Source organism: Ctenocephalides felis, unplaced genomic scaffold (assembly GCF_003426905.1).
Source record: "Ctenocephalides felis isolate EL2017-DRISC unplaced genomic scaffold, ASM342690v1 CF-g0.4_SCAFFOLD_03717, whole genome shotgun sequence".
Taxonomy (NCBI): domain Eukaryota; kingdom Metazoa; phylum Arthropoda; class Insecta; order Siphonaptera; family Pulicidae; genus Ctenocephalides; species Ctenocephalides felis.
Genome location: NW_020539871.1, coordinates 47,646 through 71,437, shown reverse-complemented (window position 1 = coordinate 71,437; position 23,792 = coordinate 47,646). Strand labels below are relative to the sequence as shown.

Genomic DNA, 23,792 nt, shown 5'->3' with positions numbered 1-23,792 from the left:
CAAGAGTACAGAAAAACGTATGCAGACAAGAAAAAAAGAGAAGGACCGACATACAAACCTGGAGACTTAGTGCTGATTAATACACACATAATAAGCAAAGCCAAAGAGGGCAAAACATCAAAATTTGCCCCGAAAAATGACGGTCCATACGTTGTACTAAGCAAGGAAAGAGCTACAACATATGAAATAGGCTCCAACACAGATAAAACGCAGATTATAGGAGTATACCACACATCTGCCCTGAAGGAATACAAAGGCAACGAAACATCCACCCCAATACCCTAATATACCCAGTAAGGAAACGTGGACGGCCAAAGAAGAATACTGGACTACTCGCCGGGACGTCTTCGCGTCCAGAGGGGGAGTCTGTAGCATGATAAATATTTAGCTAAAAACACCCCAGTGCGACCCATGCTAAGTACACAGTGTTGACAAGTAACGATATATTTGCACTTGTCGCTAGTAGCTGTAGGCGCACCGAGACGCATCGAGGCACACTGAGAGGGTAGTTCGACTGCGTGCGCGAGAACAGGCAAGCACGTCGGTTATGAGAGAAAGGAGATATTGCATGAGCACACAAACACAAATTGCATCATCGCGACGGGGTCATGTCCAAGTATAAGTACAGGTCAGAAAAGGACATGACCACCGAAGACCCAGACGAGATTAGGAAAAAGAACAAACCATCGCGAACAGGAAAGCTGGAACGAGATGGGAGAATGTCCACCACCTACCCCCAGAGCAACAAGGGATGGGCTTCGACGGACCTCCAGAGTATAAAACTTGAGCCCCGTTCCAGAATCTGTCTCTTTGCGGATCAGCTCTCAGCGTGCCAATAAGTTAGTACACTAAGTAGGAACACTTATTAAAGCAACTTGAGAGAGTCTGAACCGACGTTCCAAGTAGATATAGTACGTTGAGATACACGGAAATAAACACTCAAACGTTTGGTGACTGGCTCAATCTAGAAGCTTGGCTACGATCCTTCCAGCGATAGAAGACTTTAATAATCTTGCCTCTTGTCAGAACTTACTAAAATTTGTAAATATTTGTATATATATATTTAAATACAAGAACACTACTCCAAAGCTGTTTAAGTTAACAGAATGAATTTAGATTTTCTATTATATATGCCGGGCATATAGTCCTTAAAAATTATCTGCTCAAAAAGTTATATAGTAATAGTTTTTGTATTGATTTGAATGTAACGGCTGACAGTGTCCATCCTGATTGAAAAAATTTGTAAGCGATTAGTAAAACTGCACAGAGAAATCATACTTATATACAACACACATGGTGTTCACGCCAAATAAGACATGACAAATACAAATACTATTTATTACTATACCATACAAACCATGTAAATTTACATTCTAAAATAAATTAGTATAATTTTCATTAATTAATTTTTACAATCAAAACGGTTGATATAGAGCCATTAATTCTATCTGGTCCAAACGATCCGGATGCGATCATCAGTTCAAAGGAAATAATTAAAACATTAAATCTAAATTCAAAATAAAATAAAGTGAAAGTTCAAAACAAGATAGGAAGTCCAAATGTGGCGCTACACCTACGAACAAGCAAAGCATACAGCGCATATATCAGGTTAGTCAAGCATTCCTTCTTTTCAATCTTTCCTTATTGAATATTTAGAGTTTAATTCAATATGTGTCAAAATGGAAACGTCAAAAACTCTCAAAATGAAACAGCGAGTTATTAAATCACGTTTAACAAAACTGTGCAGGCAAATGTCGGAACTACCTGCATGCGTCTTAAATATTGCAGGCATAAAACGCCTTGTCGAAGATGTGGAGCCTATTTTTGAAACCTTTGAAAATACCCTATTTAATATAAAAACATTACTAAAAGACGAAATTCAAATTATAATTTAATTGAAATTGAGTTAGATGATTTTCTTGAAAAATATAATAAATGCTTGTCAACATTACTTAAACTCAGTCAAGCAGCATCAAATAGGTCAGATACTAGTTCGAATAGTAATTCTAATGATACCACTGTAACAAATAATTCGAATAACATAAAACTGCCTCAAATCAATCTATCTCAATACGGCTCTTACTTAAATTGGCTACAATTTTACGATTCGTTTTATTCTTTGATTCATAATGATTGCAACATTGGTAATGCTCAAAAATTTTATTAATTAAAATCATGCGTGAAGGGGAGGCGGCAAACCTTATAGAATCTCTACCGGCAACGGCCGATAATTATATAATTGCGTGGGATTTACTGAAAACGCGTTTTGAAAATAAAAAAATAACTGTAAACAATCACATCAAAAAATTATTCGATCATCCAGCCATGAATAGCGAATCAGATAAATACCTTCGTAATATAATAGACATTCTAATAAATATTTATGATGTTTAAAAATGTCACAACAACCCGTCGATCAATGAGACGCGTGCAATTAATGGAATTTGTGTATTACCAAAACCATAGACGATATAATTCAAACCAACAGACTATTATTAACTCAAGTGCTGAACAATAATTTTAATTTGAAATCATATACTATGCATTATTTCAAGAGCGGGAGAATGTTCACGCCAAATTAGACCTGACAAAGTCGCATTCATTTTGTCTTGCAACGAAGCGTGGACAATTTTGCTTATCAAGATCAACTACAAAAGGGTTCTCTAAGTACCTGAAGAAAAAGGGAGTCTAGATATAGACCAAGTCGCGAAGCTATCCACATCAAATACCAATAATAATACAAATACTCAAATATTATTTTACCATACAAACCATGTAAATTTACATTCAAAAATAAATTAGTGTAATTTTCTTTAATTAATCTTTACCATCAAAACGGTTGATAGAGCCATTAATTCTAGCTGGTCCTTCAGCTATACACATTTCAACACATGGTATATCTATGGTAAACAATGCAGTGAGGAAGGAACTCTTGAAAATCGGCCAGTCCGGCTGTTTTCGATTTAATAATTATTTGGGTCAGTTATTAGAATTGATGCAAGGCAGTGGCGTATCTAGGGGGGAGCGGTCCGCCCAGGCGGCACTTATTTTGGGGGGCGGCATTTTTTACATCTACTTATAGTTATTAATAGTAACTTATGGATTTCATATTCATATATATATATATATATATATATATATATATATATATATTGTGACCCAACGCTTAATTAGTTAATATTAATATTTAATATATTAGGAACATACTACGCAATGAATCATATTCTCAATTGTATTGCATTCATCTTAAGAATAGTCGCTACATTGTAATAAGCATTTATCGATGAACTGCACACATCGCAGTAAGTCCCATGAACTGCGAACGGGAATGAACTTGACTTGCACTCACACATATAAACAAAGAATTGATCATATTCAAAATCAAGGGAAGTCCCTTAAACTAAATGAAAAGGTTATAAAAAGCCGAAATGTAATTTTAAGTTGTTCAGTTGTGTAATTTTCGTGTAGGTATCTCAGAGTTATAAAAATGCGGGAAAATAAATGTTTACATGAAGAATATTGTGTTCAATTTGAACTTATGAAATATACTATAACATTTAACGAAATTGGTTGATGAAGAGAAAAACTAATCGGCACCCAACATATTATTTGGTATCAGCCTTGGGATCAAAAAATTTTTTATAGTGAAAAAAACTAATATGCATACCAACATATTATTTGGTGGCAGCGGTTAAAGAGTTAAAGAGTGTTAATAATTTTTGGTGACATTTATTATTTGGAGCCAGCGGTGATCCCTGGAAACACGGAAACGAGCAGAAAAAGACGAATAGAAAAAAAAAACAAACCTAAGTTTTAACAGGACTACGATAATACAAGTTAGTAAAACATTACGTTTAAGATTTTTTTTTCAAATATTATATTTTTTTCGCTTTTCTTACCCCAATTTTTTGTGTATCACAAATAAATATAAAAATGAATTATAATAACAAAACGACGCGTATCAACGAAACTAACATAATGATGTATTAAACTTAATATATAACGATAATAAATTATATGTTCAAATCGCGCTTACGTTAATACCTAATGCTAACGGAGATTCGAAAACTTTGCCAGCTTTTTTCTTAGCATGTGATACCTTAGCAGAATATTTGACGGAAAGTGAAGCGAAAAAATTACTTAACATTATTAGATTAAAATTATCGCCAGAATTACCACAATCTGTAAAATTTGATTTTTGGAACGATTTAAAATATTACTTAAGGCAACAATATGCAACTAAAAGATCAATACCTAGCTTAATGACAGAATTAAATAGTTTGACACAGAGACATAACGAAATGGTAAAAAAATTCGATAATAAAATAGAATAAATTTTAAGACAAATTTACTTTTGTGATATAACTATGATAGGACAAGAAGCAGCAGAAATTATTCAAATAACGTACATACAAATTGGAATAAAAGTTTTTGAAAACGGATTAAAAGAACCACATAAAAACCTAGTTAAATGTTGCAGATTTAATGATATTATAGACACTATAAATTTTGCTATTAAAGAAGAGACGACAAATCAAACTTTCTCAAATACTAGTTTTTCAGAAAATAGACCGAAATAATCATATTATAATCAAAATACATTTTCACAAAATTTTAAACCAACATGTTTTATTTGTAAAAAAAACGGAACATAAAGCTTCAATGTGTTATTGCAGAAACAATGAACAAAATTTTAATAGACAAAATTATAATCATACAAATGAAAAATTTTGTAATTTTAGTAAACAATATGGCCATTTGATAACTGAGTGTAATGATCCGAATTGTAGAGTATCTAAACCTAATTTTTAAAATTTTCGTAATAATAATATGACGCAGCCACAAGAAACATGTAATTATTCGCGCATACATACAGAAAGCCGAAATAAACACAAACTATGGCAATAATCAACAAACTACTCATTAACAATACCAAATTTCAATATCTTCATCATCTTCAAAAAATGATCCCGTTACAGTAACTAAATTCAAAAATTATGAGTTCATTTTTAATTAACAAAACTGACAATCATGAAATAATTCAACTAATAACAACAAATACGAAACATTATCTTTGATAGATACAGGAAGCGACATTTCACCAATACGACTCGATCAACTAAATTTAGATTCAATGATATATCAACATTTGCAACAAGAAATTTCGGAAAAACGATAATTTATCGAAAAAAACGATAAAAGCAAAACTTTAGGAGCAGTTTATTGAGAATTTATTATAAATGATAATAAAATTATAGGTAAGAATATTATATAATTTATTATAGATATAGAAGCGATTCAGAGTAGTAGAATGACTTTTCCGTTTTCTATACATGATATACTTAATACATAATAAGTTATATCTTTATTATATATCCGTAGGGAGAATGAAACGAGTAAAAAAAGTGGCGCGTCATTTAGAAAGAAAAATAAGAGAAAGGAGGAAATAGAGACTAAAAATACTGGAGCACTACTCAAATATTTCCCCAATAAGCCAACTTCTAGTTCTTTTAGTATTGTTGCCTTGTCTTCGAAGGCGAAAAAGCATTTTCAAATGTTGTTCAAGAAGAAAGTCCTGCTTCACACACTAGCAAAGAAGTAGTAAGTTCATCAAGTTCTGATGAAAAATCTGCTGCACAAATTCGTCTATTTCTATGAAAATTGTTGGATTTTGATAATACAATCAAAACCAAAGGTGAAACAAGAAGAGTGAGTCATGACTGTTTTTTTTTTAATTTTGCCTAATGGCGAAAAGCTCTTAAGATCGTGGATGGTATATTCACCATCGAAGATTGGTGTTTATTGTTTCTGCTGCAAACTGTTTGATAATCTTTGTTAAACAGGTTTTAATACGGAAAATGGTTTTAATAAATGGTGGAAACTTAATCCCAAAATCGATGAACATGAGGTGAGTCCACTGCACATTCGATTATATTAGAAATAAGAAATTAGAAATAAGACTTGGACATGGAGCAACTATCGACATTCTACAACAGCAGAATGTAGATCTAGAAATAAAAAAATGGAAGGAAATTTTAACAAGAATACTTGATATAATTAGATTCTTAGCAAAACAAAATTTGTCGTTTCGAGGACATCGTGAAAATGTTTATCAGGAAAATATCGATTGATGAGCTTGTTGACTTATAGGCTAAGTACGACCCAGTATTACGAGAACACGTAGTAAAAATTAAGATGGGTAATAAATATAGTATCTCTTATTTGTCACCAAAGATTCAGAACGAATTCATAAAGCTATTGGGAGGCGCAGTCAGAAGAACAATTGTGGATAAAATAAAGCAGGCTAAATACTTTTGTATTATATTTGACAGCACTCCTGACATTTCACACAAGGATCAAACCAGTCAAATTAGTAGACATGTAGTTATTGATGGTAGTGAAGTCAAAGTTGTAGAATCATTTATTGACTTCGTAGAAACTAAAAGAAAAACTGCTGGTGAAATTACAAATATGATTTTAACAAAATTAGAAAATGATGGTTTAGATATAAAAGATTGCAGAGGACAGGCTTACGATAATGCTGCTGTCATGGCTGGAAAGCACAGCAGTATTCAAACTGATCTCTCAAACTGATTTTAGACGTGAAGACTCGGTGGAATTCCGTCTATTATATGCTACAGAGATACATTGAATTAGCACCAATAGTTCATCAAATTATGATGTTAAATACAAAAGCACCACCCACACCATCGGCTGTAAAAATGCAAAATATTAAAAAATTGATTTGTATTTTGAAACCGCTCGAGTATGTAACTAAAGAGTTATCAGTTGAACAGTATGTAACCATTAGTAAAATAATTCCGATGGTGAACTGTTTGAAAACGCAGATTATTAATATACGTATAGGCTGTAGGTGATGGTGATGGTCCCCATGGAAGGGTAATAGATACAATAAAAAAAGAAATCCTAAAACAGATAGAACGCCGATTCGGACATATTGAAGATAATTATTTGATTGCAATGTCATGTTTCCTAGATCCGAGATTCAAGAATATCCATTTTCAGGACGCTAATGCTTGTGCAAAGGCAATTTCTTTACTGAGAAGATATATAACAACGTCTCCTAGTGTTATCGGCAGCGATCATGGCAGCGATTCCTCTCTTGAAACAACTTACGATTTTTGGAGTCACCACAAGAAATTAGGTCACGCGAAAAAGCGATGTAAAACCAGTTCTTCATCACAGTTTCAAAATAAGGATGAAATAAGCCATTATTTATCTACACAGGTTTCGCCACTTTCTTTGGATCCTCTGAAACAATGGGAAGATATGAAAGTTGTTTTCCCAAAATTATATAAATTGGCACGAGAATTTTTATCGATTCCTGCGACTTCAGTGCCCTCAGAAAGATTGTTTTTGAAAACTGAAAGTACAATTACTAAAACTCGTAACCGCCTATCGCCAAAAAGGCTCGACGAACTTCTTTTCTTGAGCGATTGTACCGAGGAAGAATGGGATTTATAATAATTTAGATTAAAACATTTACTTACAAGTTGTTTTTATTTATCTTATAATTGTATGTACCATTTGTTATTTTTTCATTTTCTCTTACTGTATGAAGGTACAGACGATACTTACTGACTAACATTGACAAACTAACGTATGGCGTACCGCGTAGGCCCTGCCTGAGAAAAGAACTCGATACTTTGAGGTATCGATACTTTTGTGTCGATTCTTTTACGAGTACGAAACTTTTTTTTATCGATACTACTCATGAGTACAGTATCGATACTTTCTATTCGATACCGTGCCCCTAAATATGTACTTTATAATTTTTAACCAGAAGAATGTAAGAATTTAATTAACCTTTTAGAAAGTTATGATTTTTTAGTGCTCGTCACATTTCTTTCCTCATTGTTTCCTCAAATTATCAATCTAATTTCGAAAGCGCTATCAGGATGTTAGCAATTTCGCAATGCGCTTGAACAAACAAAAAAATTCATTCCATTAAGGAACTCGCTGAATTATTATTTATAAAATTCAATGTATCCATTTTTTCCGGATGTAATAACAGGTTGCGTTTTATTATTGACTCTTCCAGTTACAACCGCAACTGCTGAATGGAGCTTTTCAAAATTAAAATTAATCAAAAATTACTTCAAAACATCGATAAAACAAGAACGTTTATAATACTTGTCTCTATTGTCCATAGAGGCAGAAACATTAGAAAAACTAAAGATATCATCAGCTATAAATGACTTAATAAATCAGTTTGCTGAAAAATGCAAGGAGAGTGACTATTTAATTTAATTACTTGTAAAAAATATGATGTCATTTGAAGAATATGATAAATGATTGTTCTTAGAATTTATGCTTTTTTTGTGAAAAATGTTTAGGACGCTACGCCCCTGTTAAAATGGTATTGAAAAATGTTTGATAACATGAATAATTTCAATTTGCAATTGTAATAAGTCGGCGCATACTACATTAGTTACTTATTTATAGTTCAAGTTTTAACAAAACCTCATTGCGATAAAAAACAATATATTTTCTATGAATATATGGCGACATACAGCTACGAACGAAACGAGACATGAGCACATAATATTATGGCATCAATAAAAAATAAAAATAAAATAAAACAATGCATGCCGTTTCCATATCCATATTCCGCCGTGAACGAAACGATGATATTAGAGATGATAAGAAATGATAAATCAACAAAACAATATAAATCCATACTCGATTTGCGATTAATTATATTAGTAAGATAGAGTGGAAATTATCGAAGCTTTTAAGAAAAGCCAGGATTGCGACAACAATAATAAAAGTGTGAAGGAAAATTTTTGTCCGACAACAAACAAAAATAACAATATTTAATAGTAAATTTGATTCAGTTCTTCTGTCGTCCTTGTCTAAGCAGTACAGACAAAAAATCTACATAAATATCGGCCAATCAGTATACGAGCATTAATGCTGAAATAGATTGACGAGTACGAAATATATATACGAGATATCGTATAATAATATATAATATATCCCTTAATACGTCTTGTGTAAACAACGTAATTCTCTCATCTCTTACATGATAGTTGCAAAGTAATTATTAATTTCATGAAAAGTAATTCAATACAGTTTTAGAATCTTTCATTCGTTATATTTCTTCTGTTTTCTTCCCCCTTTCGTTCAGAGTGGAAATTATCGAAGCTTTAAGAAAAGCCAAGGATTGCGACAACAATAATAAAAGTGTGAAGGAATGTACTTTTAACACGTTGACGGACAATTGCGGCTATAGCCGTCAGAGCGGAGTTCACAATGTGGCATGACTGCTATAGCCGTCCAAAACGAAACGGTCGTTTTTAGACACTACGGCTATAGCAGCACAAATGTGCACTTACTGGCGTATACATAGAAGCATAGTGTCGTGTTTTGAAAACATCTTTTTAGGTTGAAGTTCATATTTCACCTGTTATACGAGTTGCAGATTCAGTATGCACGTGGTTGTGAAGGGAGTAGTGCGATCGTTTTTTCTAATTTATAGTTCTTATTGATACGTTTAACGATATTTATTATTATTTATATAACTATACTGCTACATACTATATGTAGCAGTATGGAATTCTTTCTACATCTTTAAAGAAAAGACAGGTTCTCAAATGAAGTATATAGAGTACAGGGAAGCAATCATACGATCTCTAACTGGTATAGATAATAAACGGGATGGAAGAACTTTGGTTCAATTTAAACGTGCACAAATCCAAACCAATGAAATCAACAACAATGGAACACAGCATTTTCCTAAGAAAATTTCACCTCCTGAAAATTATCAGCGAAAAACATATTTTCAGCGTTGTAAACAATGTTATAAACAGGGAATAAGGAAGGAAACATCATATTGCTGCAAGAATTGCATGTCAAAACCTACCGAAATTAATGTATAATAATTATAAAATTATAATAATTTTTTTTGTCATTTATTTATTTTTGTTTGATTAAGAACTAACATTTCGTGTAAAACTCCCAAAATACTTTGTTGCATACAAAAATTGCTTGTTTGAACCATTAAACCTGTCATTTACGTTTTTAAATTTTTGGCTGTATAGCCGCAACCTAATTAAGGTACAAATTAATCAAAATTAAGTTTATTTAAGCAGAAAGAGTAAAACTATACTTCTAACATTCTAAAAATCCACAAAACATATAGTGTCAATTTCGAACTTCGCTTTGTTCCTACTGTCCGTCAACGTGTTAACCTTGATAGTACACCACAACGCTATGCTACCATAACATCAAATATAGGAGGGCAATATGTGCTCCTCCTATTCTCGTGCGTTAATTAATAGTATTTTATTATTTTACAAAAATTTAGTGTTAATATCAATTTTTCATTACATTATAAGTAATATTCCTGTTTTTTTCCTGGTTTGGTATTATAATTTCCTCCTTTTTTATATTCATATTTTTCATCATTTGTGTATTTTATGTTAAATGTTTTTTTTAGATTAGAAACGTATAATGGAATAAATAATTTTGTTATTTATCTTTTTTTTAATTCGACGGTTGGGGCTGCAAATAAATTACAATATGTATCAATGTCGACAAAACTTTCATCATATTACTCCTAGGCCTTCAAAGGATCAAGTCTTTTCTCCACTACAACATTTCACAAGATCTCATACTGTAAATGTTTATCAAGATTTTTCTTCGTCTTCTACTACGATTGTTTTGGACCTGCCTATTTTCACGGACACCTTTGAACCATTCTCAAGATCAACTTACATTTTTCAATATTGTGGAGTTACATTATGGATACCATACCAGGATAAAACTTTCTACTTTCTCTTCTTTGAATCTAAAATTAATTAATGACATTAACAAACGAAATTTTCTTTTGCGTTGTCGTAAATTTAAATTGTTACCCAAGTTTTTTGATACAAAATCTATGTTCCGTAAATTCAATCATTTATCTTCCCCTTCCTTGACCAAAAAGTTTTGTAGTATTAGTTTTGAGGCCATGACACTTGAAATAAAAAATAGCTTTTCTTATATTTCATCTCTCAAAAATAAAATTGATTCCATAAAACAATTTTTAACTTCTATTTTGGAACCTTTTATATTATACAACTATCTTGAATGTGAAAATTTAAAATATGATAAAATTTTCTCAAAAATAAAACAGTCACACATCAATAAATTCAATAAACTTTTAGATAATCATAATAAATTTTCTGTTCCATTAATTAAAGCAGATTCAGTTGATAAATGGCTAAAAAACTATTCTAATACTCCTATTCCATCTAATTTAAAGTACATTTTTGCTCTTGGTCCGAAATTTTCCCTTCCTCCTTCAAAATCAAAATATAATTTTTTAAAAGTCCTTAGTAATTTGGAGATTGGTATTAGTAAATTGAAAGACTTTGAAAAAGAAACAAATTTCAGGTCTATCGCATGTAATAATCTTTTATCTTTTATTAAAAAAATAATTCTAACGTTTGTTCTTTCCCTTTACATTTGGAAGTTGTAAGAGATCTCAAATTATGTAAAAAGTTTTTGAATGATAATTCTGATATTTTAGTTACTAAAGCTGATAAGGGAAACCTTACAGTTGTTGTTGACAGGTCTGATCATCTTTCAAACACTTATGATTTATTAGATGACGGTAATTTTTATAAACCTCTTGTTAATGATCCCACTGACCATTTGAATAGAAAAACACACAATCTTATTGGTACTTTAATTTCTAAAAAACAAATCTCTAAATCTTTAGGCTTTTCTTTGAAAGTTTTTCATCCTAGCTTTCCTAAACTTTACTGTCTTCCTAAGGTTCACAAACCAAATTTACCATTCAGCCTATCGTTTCTGACATAAATTCTCCTTTAAGCAAACTTTCAAAAATTTATTAGTTTTATCCTTTCAAAAGTTACCGTTTCTCTTCCCAAGTTTAACGTTTCCAATTCTTTCAATTAGCTAAAATTTTAAAAACATTCCGAAATCCCTTCCACTTTTCTTTATCCAGCTTTGACGTCATTTCCTTGTTCACCAAATTCCTTGGGATCTTGCTTTACAGGCAGTCAATGACCGTTGGAATGACATCCAACCTCATACATATTTTGACTTGATTTGGTTTAAAACTACTTTAAATTTTCATTTTGAAAATACTTACTTTTGTTTTGACGATAAATTTTTTCACAAACTTTTGTTTGCCCATGGGTCTAGTATTAGTCCTCCTGTGGCAGATTTAACTTTACAAATTTTAGAAAATGTATTTTAACAAATCTTCCCGTTCAACCTTATTTTTATTATAGATATGTTGATGACATCCTCTTGTGTTTAGATAATGATTATGTAACCCACACTTTAAATTCTTTTAATTCTTTTAATAAGAATTTGCAGTTCACTTGTGAACTTGAAGCTAGTAATTCTATCAGTTTCTTAGACTTAAAACTTATAAGAAATAATAATGTCATCCTCACTGACTGGTTCCAAAAACCAACTTGGTCTGGTCGATATTTAATTATTATTCTTATCACTCTCGTTCTATAAAAATTTCAGTTGTCATTTCCTTAATAGATAGGGCCATTTGTTAAGTGATAAGATTTTTTGGGAAAAAACCTATCTTTAGTTCGTGCTGTTTTAAACAATAATTCTTATTAAAAATAGATTAGAGTTTTTACAAAACAATTTAAACAGTTCTTCCTATTTTAACAATTCTTTTTCAAAATCTATTTCTTCTTCTTTAGATAAATATAAAGGTGTTATTTGTTTACCCTTTTTAAGCAGTTTTTCTTATTTTTTAAAAAAGTTATTTGCCGCTGAAGGTTTTCTTTTGGTTTTCAGTTTTGATACACTTTCCGTTGCCTTTTTCTCCTCTTAAAAAATCAACTCCCGCTGATAGGATTCCTGATTCTGTTTACAGGTTGGACTGCAATGATTGTAATAGTTGTTACATTGGTGAAACTTCCCAATATATATACAAGAGGGTTGATCAACATACTTATAATTCCAGAAACCCAAATCATTCAAAACGATGCTTTCTGAACATATGATAAACCTGAACCACACTCAATCCCTCAATCAATTGCGCTGCGTTGTACTTTTAACCTTGATAGTACACACAACGCTATGCTACCATAACATCAAATATAGGAGGGCAATATGTGCTCCTCCTATTTCTCGTTTGTTAATTAATAGTATTTTATTATTTTACAAAAAAAAATTTAGTGTTAATATCAATTTTTACATCATACTAATGTTTCCTGTTTTTTACTGGTTTGGTATGTATAATTTCCTCCTTTTTATATTCATATTTTTCATCACTTGTGTATTTATGTTAAATGTTTTTTTGGATTACTGAATGATGACACATCAAATATCGAAACGTAAATGGAATAAATAATTTGTTATTTAATCTTTTTTTTAATTCGACGATTGGGATGCAAAAAAATTACAATATGTATCAACGTCGACAAAACTTTCATCATATATATATATATATATAACTAGCTGACCCGGCAAACGTTGTTTTGCTAAGTAAGGTATATTCTAAACAATTTCTAGAGAATCAAAAATTTTCAAACGAACGATTAGCTGACTACGTTTAGTAAAACTACAGACTTCGTCATTTTAAAAATGTGCTTTTTTTGCTGTCTTTCAAAATTTGTTATCTAGACCTTTTTACCCTATAGGCGGGGTAACTTGGAACGGCCAGATGGCAAACAGGTTTAATGTCTTATTTTAATTTTAAAGGTATTTTACAAAATAATTACATTTTTAACTAATGCTAAAAAGCTACCAACAGAAGAAAATACTTTTACTATGGATTTTCAAAGATGACCGTTTATCTCCCAATATCAAAGTCATAAGAATCAAGGTTATAGCTGGTTATACATCTTTCTCCCTTCACTTTCAAATAATGTTGTTAAACAATGCTTCAGCTTTACTGGATTTTGACACTTTGGTCGTGAAACTTTTAACCCCGTACCTTCATATATTACTAACCATTCTTTGATAATTCTGGGAAATATAACTGGGAATAAGTTATTCGACAAAATGTACATGTAAATGTAAGTAATGCTCTTTTTCAGTCTTGGTCGCGGCATTATTATTAAACTTCACTTCACCTTATATATATATATATATATATATATATATATATATATATATATATAATATCTTCTATATATATAAAAATAAGTCGGGTTTTCCTTCCTGACGAAATAACTCCAGAACGCGCGAACCGATTTCGACAATTTTACATTCGTTGGAAAGGTCTCGGGCTCCGCAAGGTTTATAGCTAAGAAAATTTAAAAAAAAAATTCAACAGAAAAGCGGAAAACATATTTTCTTTTTTTACATGCGGCGTCATCTCTAAAACTTAGCATGTACTACAAATCAAACCGCAGTCGGTAGATGGCGCCGGTAGATATATTGTTTGACATCTCAATGTTCACCGTTCAGTTAAATTCAGGTGACAAACCGGCATTGTGTTGACAGTGAAATTGTGCAAAAAAGTTAAATAAGTTATTCTTTTCCGTATATCACGTGTTTTATGCAAATTTTTGTCTTTAAAGCAGGCGTTTGTCTTTAAGGTGGTAAGTTAAACTGTGTAAATTATGTGGATAGTGCATTTGAGTTTAAATTCACCACTCTGTCCATAGTCTGAAATGCCTATAGGACGACGTGCGAACATCGGTCGCCGCACAAGACATGCAAGCCAGCAGCAAGTGTATTTACTAAACTTAAGCGAAGGCAGACAAAATATAATAAGACAAATGCCCGGTTAAGACAACGCATCAGTACACGTAGATCATTGACATCATACAATCGCTTGGCATTCCAGTATGATCCCACTGCAAACTACAGTGATGATAAAAATTTCGATATTGGACCAATGACGACTATATGCCGATATTGCAATGCGTTAAAGTTCAAAAGAGAAACGGCTGGATTGTGCTGCGCAAGTGGAAAAGTAAAACTGGATCCATTACTTGCACCACCAGTGCCACTGAAATCATTGTTTGATAGAAGCGACCCCGATTCCAGCCATTTTCTTCAACACATCCTTCAATACAATAACTGCTTTCGCATGACTTCCTTTGGAGCTAATATCATTCAAGAAGGCGGCTTCATGCCGACTTGCAAGGTAAAAGATACAACGCACATAACCAATTACCCACACCAACACAATGAATTGCACACCACACACTACACCATCACACGATCAGAAGTTACACCGTATTCTTCAACTAATGATTGTTTGCAATTACAGATAACAAGTTAACTTAACAAGTCCAAAGACTCAAATACAATGTTTGACAACTTTATTTCTACATTTTTATTCAACTTCAATCAAGCTTTTCCTCTTATTAAGAAAACCGTTTGCCCAAAAAATAATACTTCAACTCCTTGGCTAACTAAAGGGTTGAGAATTTCACTTAAAAGATTAGCATTTCTTGAGAGATTATCGGTACATAATGATAACATGGCTTTTATAATTTATTTTTTGAAATATAGGGCAACTTTAAATGATCTAATCAATTTAGCGAAGATCAAATACAACGAAAACTTGATTTTTAATTCAGCAAATAAACAGAAAACAATTTGGTCCTTAATTAACTCGGAAATCAATACGAAAACTAAATCTTCACAGATTGATTGTCTTACAATTAACGGCGACAAGATTATTGATAAGGTAGCCATATCTAATAAATTTAATCACTTTTTTGTCACCGAAGCGTCTAAATTAACAAGCGCAATCAACTCGATCACCACTAGTTCGACTAAATCTTTATCCGCGCGAAATAATTCTACATTCGTTCTTTATCCTGTAAATTTAGAAGAACTAAAGCAAACCTTTCTATCGATAAAAGTTTCTAGTTCAGCGGGTCCGGATCAGATACCTAGTCTTATTCTTAAAGAATTCTATCCCTTTTTCATAGATAAATTTATGTTATGTTTAAATAAATGCTTCGATGAAGGAATATTTCCATCCCACCTCAAGCATTCAAAGATTTTTCCACTTCATAAGAAAAATAATAAAGACGATATAAATAATTACCGTCCCATTTCCCTCTTGAACTCTTTCGATAAAATAATTGAAAAAATCTTGCATACTAGATTAACGTCTTTTCTCAATAAATATAATATTTTGTTCAAGAATCAGCATGGTTTCCGAAAGAACCATTCTACTTCCCACTCAATTTATAATTTAGTTCATAACATCATTGACTCCTTCGAAGAAGCCACATATTGTACTGCGATATTTTGCGATCTGTCCAAAGCTTTTGATAGTATTTCTCATCAAAGACTTCTTGACAAATTAGAAAATTGTGGTATTCGCGGACGTTCGCTCAAACTATTTGAATCTTACCTGTCTAATCGAACTCAAAGCGTTTACTTAAAGAACGATCACGAGCAAATAATTTCGGATAAATTGACAAGTACATTGGGCGTGCCCCAAGGATCAATTTTAGGGCCTCTCTTATTTCTCATATATATTAATGATTTACCTCATTGTACAAATCTTTGTGATTTTATTCTTTTTGCGGATGATACCAGCGTTATCATCAAGGCCAAATCTCTGAATGAATTACAACATAAATTAAGCGTGGTTATGTCAGAAATAACGAAATGGTTTTGTGAAAATAATCTAGTCCTCAATAATGATAAGACCCAAATCATATCTTTTTGTACAAAAAATCGTTTATCCAATAATATTACTTCTTTAACTATCAATAATTCAGCATATAATTTTTCGCAAGTATCAAAGTTTCTTGGTATCCATATTAATAATAATTTAAAGTGGTCTGATCATATCTCTATCTCACTATCACCAACTTTATCTAGAACATGCTTCATGTTGCGCACCCTAAAACCCAAACTTGGTTTAAATTGCTTACTTTCAGTTTATTATAGCAACTTTTATTCTCACGTTTCATACGGCATTCAATTCTGGGGTTTTTCATCCGAACTAATTAAAATATTTAAGCTTCAGAAAAGAGCTATTCGAATAATTTTTTCCTTGCCCAGTAAAGCCTCCTGCAGACCCATATTTAAAAAATACAATATTCTAACTGTCCCATGCATTTTTCTGCTGGTAACATTAACCTTCATCAAAAACAATTCGAAACTTTTTGATATGGCTTCGTCCATACGAAATTACAACACTAGACACAAACTTATTAAGGCGCGTACATATAAATTAGCCAGCTCTTTCAATACGATCGACGGTCTAGGTATTCAGCTTATGAATAAACTTCCACTCAATATCCGAAACCTAGACAGCAAAAAATTTCATGCTTCCCTAGTTAAACTTTTTAAAGACTTAGCTTTTTATGACATTACTGAATTTTCTCAATTTGATTTCAATAACTATTTTCTTGCATAATCCTTATCCTGTATCTATGTAGTCTGACCATTTGATTGCCTGTACAACCATATTTTATTGTTTTTTTTTTCATTTTTTTCATTGCTATTTTATTAATTTAAATTTTTTGCGGTTTTAAATGAGAATAACTTTCAAACTTGTGCAAGAATTTTGAGCTTGACTGGTGGTCAAATAGACTTCAATATGATGAACTTGATGATGAACATTGTATTCAATGTTCGAATGCTTTTTTTTTTCAGCTCTTTTTTTTCAGAAGCGAAATTCGTGCAGCTACTATAATTATTATAAAATTACTAACCTTTTAATATTAACTATGAATAAGCTTGACAAGAGCCTGAAATAATATCTATTATTATTGATTACGGCTTGCTTATGAATAAATAAATAAATAAATAAATAAAAGATACAAGGACAAATATACCATTTGCATGGTTCAATGGTGCCAACACCAAATGAACAGCATCAATTTCTGCAAATATATTTAATTTCGTCGATGGTGGATCAGCTGAATGTGCGGTGCAATATGCAGGAAGAGTTAAAGAGACGAGTTATTGAACAGTTGCAATCATTTTTTCACGCTAATAATGCTGTGGTTAACATGTTCAAAACAGCATTGGAACGAATGCCATCAGATACGCACAAATTTATCATAAGAGCGGATTGTACCCCAAGAGGTGAACATGTGCGAAGATTCAATGCACCCACCGTTAATGATGTTGCTGCAATTATTGTTGGCGATCCAACTAAATCGCGAGACATTGTCGTTCAGCGAAGAAGCAATATCATGCATCGCGTAAACGAGACACATCGTTTGTACGACGCGTTACAATATCCAATCATTTATTGGCAAGGGCAAGACGGTTACGACATCACGTTGAAGATGGTCGATCCAATTACAGGTGCAATATTAACACACTAATTATTTTTATTATTGCTATTATTTGTTTCCATTAACAATTCATTTCAATTTGCATTTTCAGGCTTATCAACGAATAAAAATCTAAGCGCTATGAAATACTATGCATATCGTATGATGATTCGTTCACATGAGGAGAATGTCATTCTGAAGTGCCGTCGGCTATTCCAGCAATTCGCTGTCGACATGTATGTCAAAGTCGAGACCGAACGTTTAGCGTTCATTCGATTCAATCAGGCAAAGCTACGATGTGAGGACTATATACACTTGCGAGATGCTATTCATTCAGATGGTGATGTTCAGAATATTGGACGTCTCACGATTCTCCCATCATCTTATACCGGAAGTCCACGCCACATGCACGAATACGCTCAAGACGCTATGACATTATGGAACTCCGGATTTATTTATTACGTTCACTTGCAATCCGAAGTGGACGGAAATTGAACGTGAGTTGGAAATAGGCCAAAAACCGCAAGATCGCCATGACATAATAGCCAGAGTATTTCAGCAAAAACTCAAGGTTATGATGGATGTGCTTACAAAGTATCGAGTTTTTGGTGACACACGTTGTTATATGTACTCAGTGGAATGGCAGAAGCGTGGACTACCGCATGCTCATATCCTAATTTGGTTGCTGAATAAATTACATTCAAATGAAGTGGATGACATCATATCAGCTGAAATTCCTGATCCAGTCACTGATCCCCATCTACACGATATTGTGACGACACAGATGGTGCATGGACCGTGCGGTGCATTAAATCCATTATCGCCTTGCATGGCTAATGGAAAGTGCACAAAACGATATCCGCGACCGTTAGTTGCTGATACATTCACAGGGAACGATGGATATCCAGTTTATCGTTGGCGTTCAAAAGAAGAAAATGGTCGAACTATCAAAGTTAAAGTTCAAAATCAAGAGATTGAGATCGGAAATGAATTTATTGTACCATATTGCCCGCTGCTATCTCGAATTTTCAGAACACATGCAAACGTTGAAAGTTGTCATTCGGCCAAATCAATCAAATATTTGTGCAAGTACGTCACAAAAGGCACCGACATGACTGTGTTTGGTATTGCGTCGGAAAATGCGAATGACGAAATTAGCAGCTTCCAAATTGGCAGATACGTCAGTAGTAATGAAGCACTGTGGCGATTATTGTCATTTCAAATTCATGAAAGATATCCCACAGTTATGCATTTAGCAGTGCATTTGGAAAACGGCCAAAGAGTTTACTTCACTGAGGCTAATGCGGCACAGCGAGCTGAGAGACCACCATCGACAACATTGACTAGCTTCTTTGCTATGTGTGAAGCAGATCCATTCGCAGCGACGCTGATGTACGTTGATATGCCTAAGTATTACACTTGGAATCAATCAACAAAGAATTTCCAACGCCGCAAACAAGGAACCCCAATTCCAGATTGGCCACATGTGTTTTCCACGGATGCACTTGGTCGCATATATACTGTTCATCCTAGAAGTGATGAATGTTTTTATTTGCGACTTCTGTTGGTAAATGTGCGTGGACCAAAATCATTTGTGCATTTGAAAACTGTGAATGGCCACCGATGTCAAACATATCGAGAAGCATGTCAACTATTGGGTTTGCTGGAGAACGATTCTCATTGGGATCTAACACTTGCGGATTCAGTTGTTTCATCAAATTCGTACCAAATACGAACGCTGTTCGCAATTATCATCACCACATGCTTTCCTTCACAACCAATACAATTATGGAACAAATACAAAGACGACATATGTGAAGATATCTTGCATCGCTTGCGCATTCAAACTAACAATCCTGATATCCAAATAACCGATGAAATCTACAATGTAGGATTGATTCTGATTGAGGATCAATGCTTGACTATTGCAAACAAGCTACTAATTGAAGTAGGAATGATTGCGCCAAATCGATCGATGCACGATGCATTCAACCAAGAATTAAATCGAGAGCTGCAATACAATGTTGATACATTGCAAGAATTCGTTCGAATTAATGTGCGAAACAAGTATACGAAACATTAATGCAAGCGGTGGCCAATAATACTGGTGGTCTATTCTTCCTGGACGCACCTGGAGGAACAGGGAAAACATTTGTCATTTCATTGATTTTGGCCACTATTCGATCAAGATGTGACATAGCTTTAGCGTTTCATCTGGAATTGCAGTTACTCTTCTAGATGGAGGTCGTACTGCACATTCTGCACTTAAGTTGCCACTCAATTTAAACACAATTGATTCTCCAACATGCAATATTTCCCGATCCAGTGCAATGGGAAAATTGTTGACGCAATGCAAGCTCATTGTTTGGGATGAGTGCACAATGGCGGACAAGAAATCACTTGAAGCACTTAACTTTACACTGAAAGATCTTCGACGAAATAACAACATCTTTGGCGGCTTGATGATATTGTTGGCAGGCGATTTCAGGCAGACGTTGCCAGTAATTCCCCGTGGAACGCCTACAGATGAATTGAATGCTTGCCTGAAAGCATCACCGTTATGGAATAACGTAAAAACATTATCGCTAACCACTAATATGAGAGTTCAACTTCAAAATGATCAAAGTGCTGCACAATTTTCCAAACAATTGTTAGCTGTTGGAAATGGGAAAGTCCCAGTTGATGCGACATCTGGATTAATTACTCTTACCAATGACTTTTGCCGATTTGTAGACTCTCAATTAGAACTTATTGAAAATGTTTTCCCAAACATTAGCGAAAATTATCAGAATTATGCTTGGTTAAGTCAACGAGCAATTCTTGCCGCAAAAAATAATGATGTGCACGCACTGAACTACGCCATTCAGTCAAAAATTGCTGGCGATTTGGTGACATACAAATCCATTGATTCCATAACAAATCCCGATGATGTAGTAAATTATCCAACGGAGTTTTTGAACTCTCTGGAGTTAACAGGATTTCCACCACATAACTTGCAATTCAAAGTTGGCACTGTTATAATGACATTGCGTAATTTGAATCCACCGCAACTTTGCAACGGTACTCGACTTTCAGTAAGAAGACTTATGCCGAATTTGATTGAGGCAACCATTATTAACGAGTAAAGTAAACGAGTAGTTAAAGTACGCAGGTGAAAATGTATTCCTCGAATACCAATGATTCCGACTGGTCTTCCGTTTGACTTCAAACGATTACAATTTCCAGTTCGCCTTGCGTTTGCAATGTCAATTAACAAGTCGCAAGGTCAATCGCTTAGTGTTTGCGGTATAAATTTAGAAAATCATTGTTTTTCGCATGGCCAGTTGTACGTTGCCTGTTCACGTGTTGGGAAACCATCCGCTTTGTTTGTGTTAGGCCAAAAAAACAAAAAATGTTGTTTACCAAAAGAAGAGCCTTTTGGTAATATAATATATATAATATACAATAAAACATATAATTTGCAGATTCACTTTCTTTTACTTAGAGAACTTCAACTCATTTTTGTAATCAAAATAAATTCATTACTGTTGTGTAATAAAATCAAATTTTTCCTTTTCAAATATAAACCAAACAAAAAATTTCTTCATTTTTCTCACGAAACCATCTGGTGGCGAAACGGAGTTCGTCGGGTTTGCTAGTATATATATATATATATATATATATATATATATATATATATATATATAGTCTTGGTCGCGGCATTATTATTAAACTTCACTTCACCTTATATATATATATATAGTATCATAGATTGAATAAACTACATGGATAGTTTATAAATAATTAATTCTGAATTAGAATGAAAAACGGGCTCTAAACTACCTCTCTGCCACCAATTACTGAGCCACAGCAACGCGTGGCCGGGCTAGCTAGTATTTTTTTTATATATATATAAATATACTATCAATTAAACTGAAAATCGGGATAAAAAGTATCCTAAGTCCTTCTCCTGGCTCTAAACTACCTCCCTGCCAATTTTCATCTAAATCGGTTCAGCCGTTCGTGAGTTATAAGTGTTAGCACATAAAGCGATCCTATTTTATATATATAGATATATTCAACTAGAGCAAACAGGATAAAAGTTAAGGTAATGCATGTCTGGCGGGATAAAGTAATGACGAATTATGAAAATAGGAAGAAAAACTTATTGGAAATAAATGATGATGTCTATCAGAATGATCAATTAGAAATAATAATCCGCCAAATGTCTGCTATAATAAGCTAAATGAGATATAAATTATATCAAGACTCAGCCATTTATTATAGAGAGAAAATATTTTTTTGTCATTCCTCGGCGAAATGAGTTACGAGAAGTTGCTCATAAAAGGACGATTGATGATAATCAAAGTAATTTTTATATTATAAGAAATTAAAAATATAATGACATTGTGCGACAATTGAATATTAAGTAGCGGGAGTTGATAGTGCATATATCAAGTGTTCAAAATAGAAAATATACCCTTTCAAATATTTTTAATCGGATCGGCCGGTGTAGGGAAAAGTAATAAATACATACCAACAGATAAATTACTACGAGAGTCTTCCCCCGGAGGGTATTTAAATAAAATAGTGGTACTGTTTCCTAATCAATTTCGTCACGTGGCATCCCGTTCACATTAGCTTGTAAACAATTTGGCATGAATTCAGCAGAACTATCGAGCGATGTCGCAAGTAAATTAAGCAAACAATTATCAAGAGCTCAACTTTTAATAATTGACGATGTTGATACTCGATTATAGCCAGTTAAAAGAATTAATAAACCTTTTGATTGATTGAATTGATTAAATAATTTGTCGGAAATGAAAATGATGATATAAAATGAATAAGAACTAGAAAAGGAAGTTCCAGAAACAGCAAGATTGTAGGACACAAATGAGAACGTAGCAGGATGTAATAAATTAAAAATTAATCAAAATGAAAATCCATTAATAATCTCGACAGCCGATCATGTATTTTCAAAAAAAAACATCAATGGATAAAGTAAAAACTAATTTAAAATTTTATGGTTTTCAGCTGCCCATAGTGGAAAAAGGCTAGAGCAATTGCAAGGAATATGACTAATAGCGATATAGACAATATTTTTATTGTTATAAGTTTTTACATATGTTATCATGTAATGATAAATGTTTATTTTGTCTCTATAAAAAAATCAGCATTGTGCATAAATTCTTCAGATGACAAAAAATACCGTATCTTCAGAAATAAATTTCCGGTCGTAATCGCAGAAGCCTCTCTCAAACTATTCATTTATGCTTAAGTTATTTTTTAATCTATGTATAAAGAAACTAGAGTTTTAACTGAACACTAGAGTTCTCGTACGATCGCCGAGTTTAAAGATTTTTGGATGTGGAAAGTAGGTAAATTGGAGAGCATTTGAAAATGACACGTTGACTGCATTTTTATGGTAACACTACTAAACACTTCATTTTTACTGAGATATACAAAATGTATAACCGGTTGAGAGTTTAAAAATACAATATAAAAAAATCGATTTCGAGATTTAAAAAGATATAAAAGTCTTGCCAAAAGATTGTTGAGGAAGGAAACAAACCGTATAGCCAAAACGACCATTGTAAA

The 23,792-nt window shown here is 32.9% G+C and overlaps 3 protein-coding genes across 3 annotated transcripts; all 3 read left to right on the top strand.

The window, feature by feature from the left end:
- Positions 1-608: 608 nt before the first annotated feature.
- LOC113390967 lies at positions 609-6,594 on the top strand. Its single transcript, XM_026626957.1, has 3 exons — positions 609-774; positions 5,844-5,908; positions 6,151-6,594. Exons 1-3 carry the CDS (start codon positions 609-611, stop codon positions 6,592-6,594), a joined length of 675 nt encoding a protein of 224 aa, XP_026482742.1.
- An 8,257-nt stretch (positions 6,595-14,851) lies between these two features.
- LOC113390966 lies at positions 14,852-15,241 on the top strand. The gene has a single exon (XM_026626956.1). It carries the CDS (start codon positions 14,852-14,854, stop codon positions 15,239-15,241), a length of 390 nt encoding a protein of 129 aa, XP_026482741.1.
- Positions 15,242-18,792: 3,551 nt separating this feature from the next.
- On the top strand, positions 18,793-21,340 carry LOC113390965. Its single transcript, XM_026626955.1, has 3 exons — positions 18,793-20,282; positions 20,416-20,974; positions 21,083-21,340. The coding sequence occupies exons 1-3, from the start codon at positions 18,793-18,795 to the stop codon at positions 21,338-21,340; spliced, it is 2,307 nt and encodes a 768-aa protein (XP_026482740.1).
- The last annotated feature ends 2,452 nt before the right edge of the window (positions 21,341-23,792 follow it).

Excerpts from the sequence above, each read along its gene's own strand:
- LOC113390967 (XM_026626957.1), top strand. The coding sequence starts at position 609 with ATGTCCAAGTATAAGTACAGGTCAGAAAAGGACATGACCACCGAAGAC. Across the intron at positions 775-5,843 it reads GGCTTCGACGGACCTCCAGA|GTTTTAATACGGAAAATGGT; the intron begins GTATAAAACTTG and ends TTTGTTAAACAG. Across the intron at positions 5,909-6,150 it reads CCAAAATCGATGAACATGAG|GCTAAGTACGACCCAGTATT; the intron begins GTGAGTCCACTG and ends GTTGACTTATAG.
- LOC113390966 (XM_026626956.1), top strand. The coding sequence starts at position 14,852 with ATGACGACTATATGCCGATATTGCAATGCGTTAAAGTTCAAAAGAGAA.
- LOC113390965 (XM_026626955.1), top strand. The coding sequence starts at position 18,793 with ATGGATGTGCTTACAAAGTATCGAGTTTTTGGTGACACACGTTGTTAT. Across the intron at positions 20,283-20,415 it reads CGAATTAATGTGCGAAACAA|CTTTAGCGTTTCATCTGGAA; the intron begins GTATACGAAACA and ends GATGTGACATAG. Across the intron at positions 20,975-21,082 it reads AATTAGAACTTATTGAAAAT|TCAAAAATTGCTGGCGATTT; the intron begins GTTTTCCCAAAC and ends TACGCCATTCAG.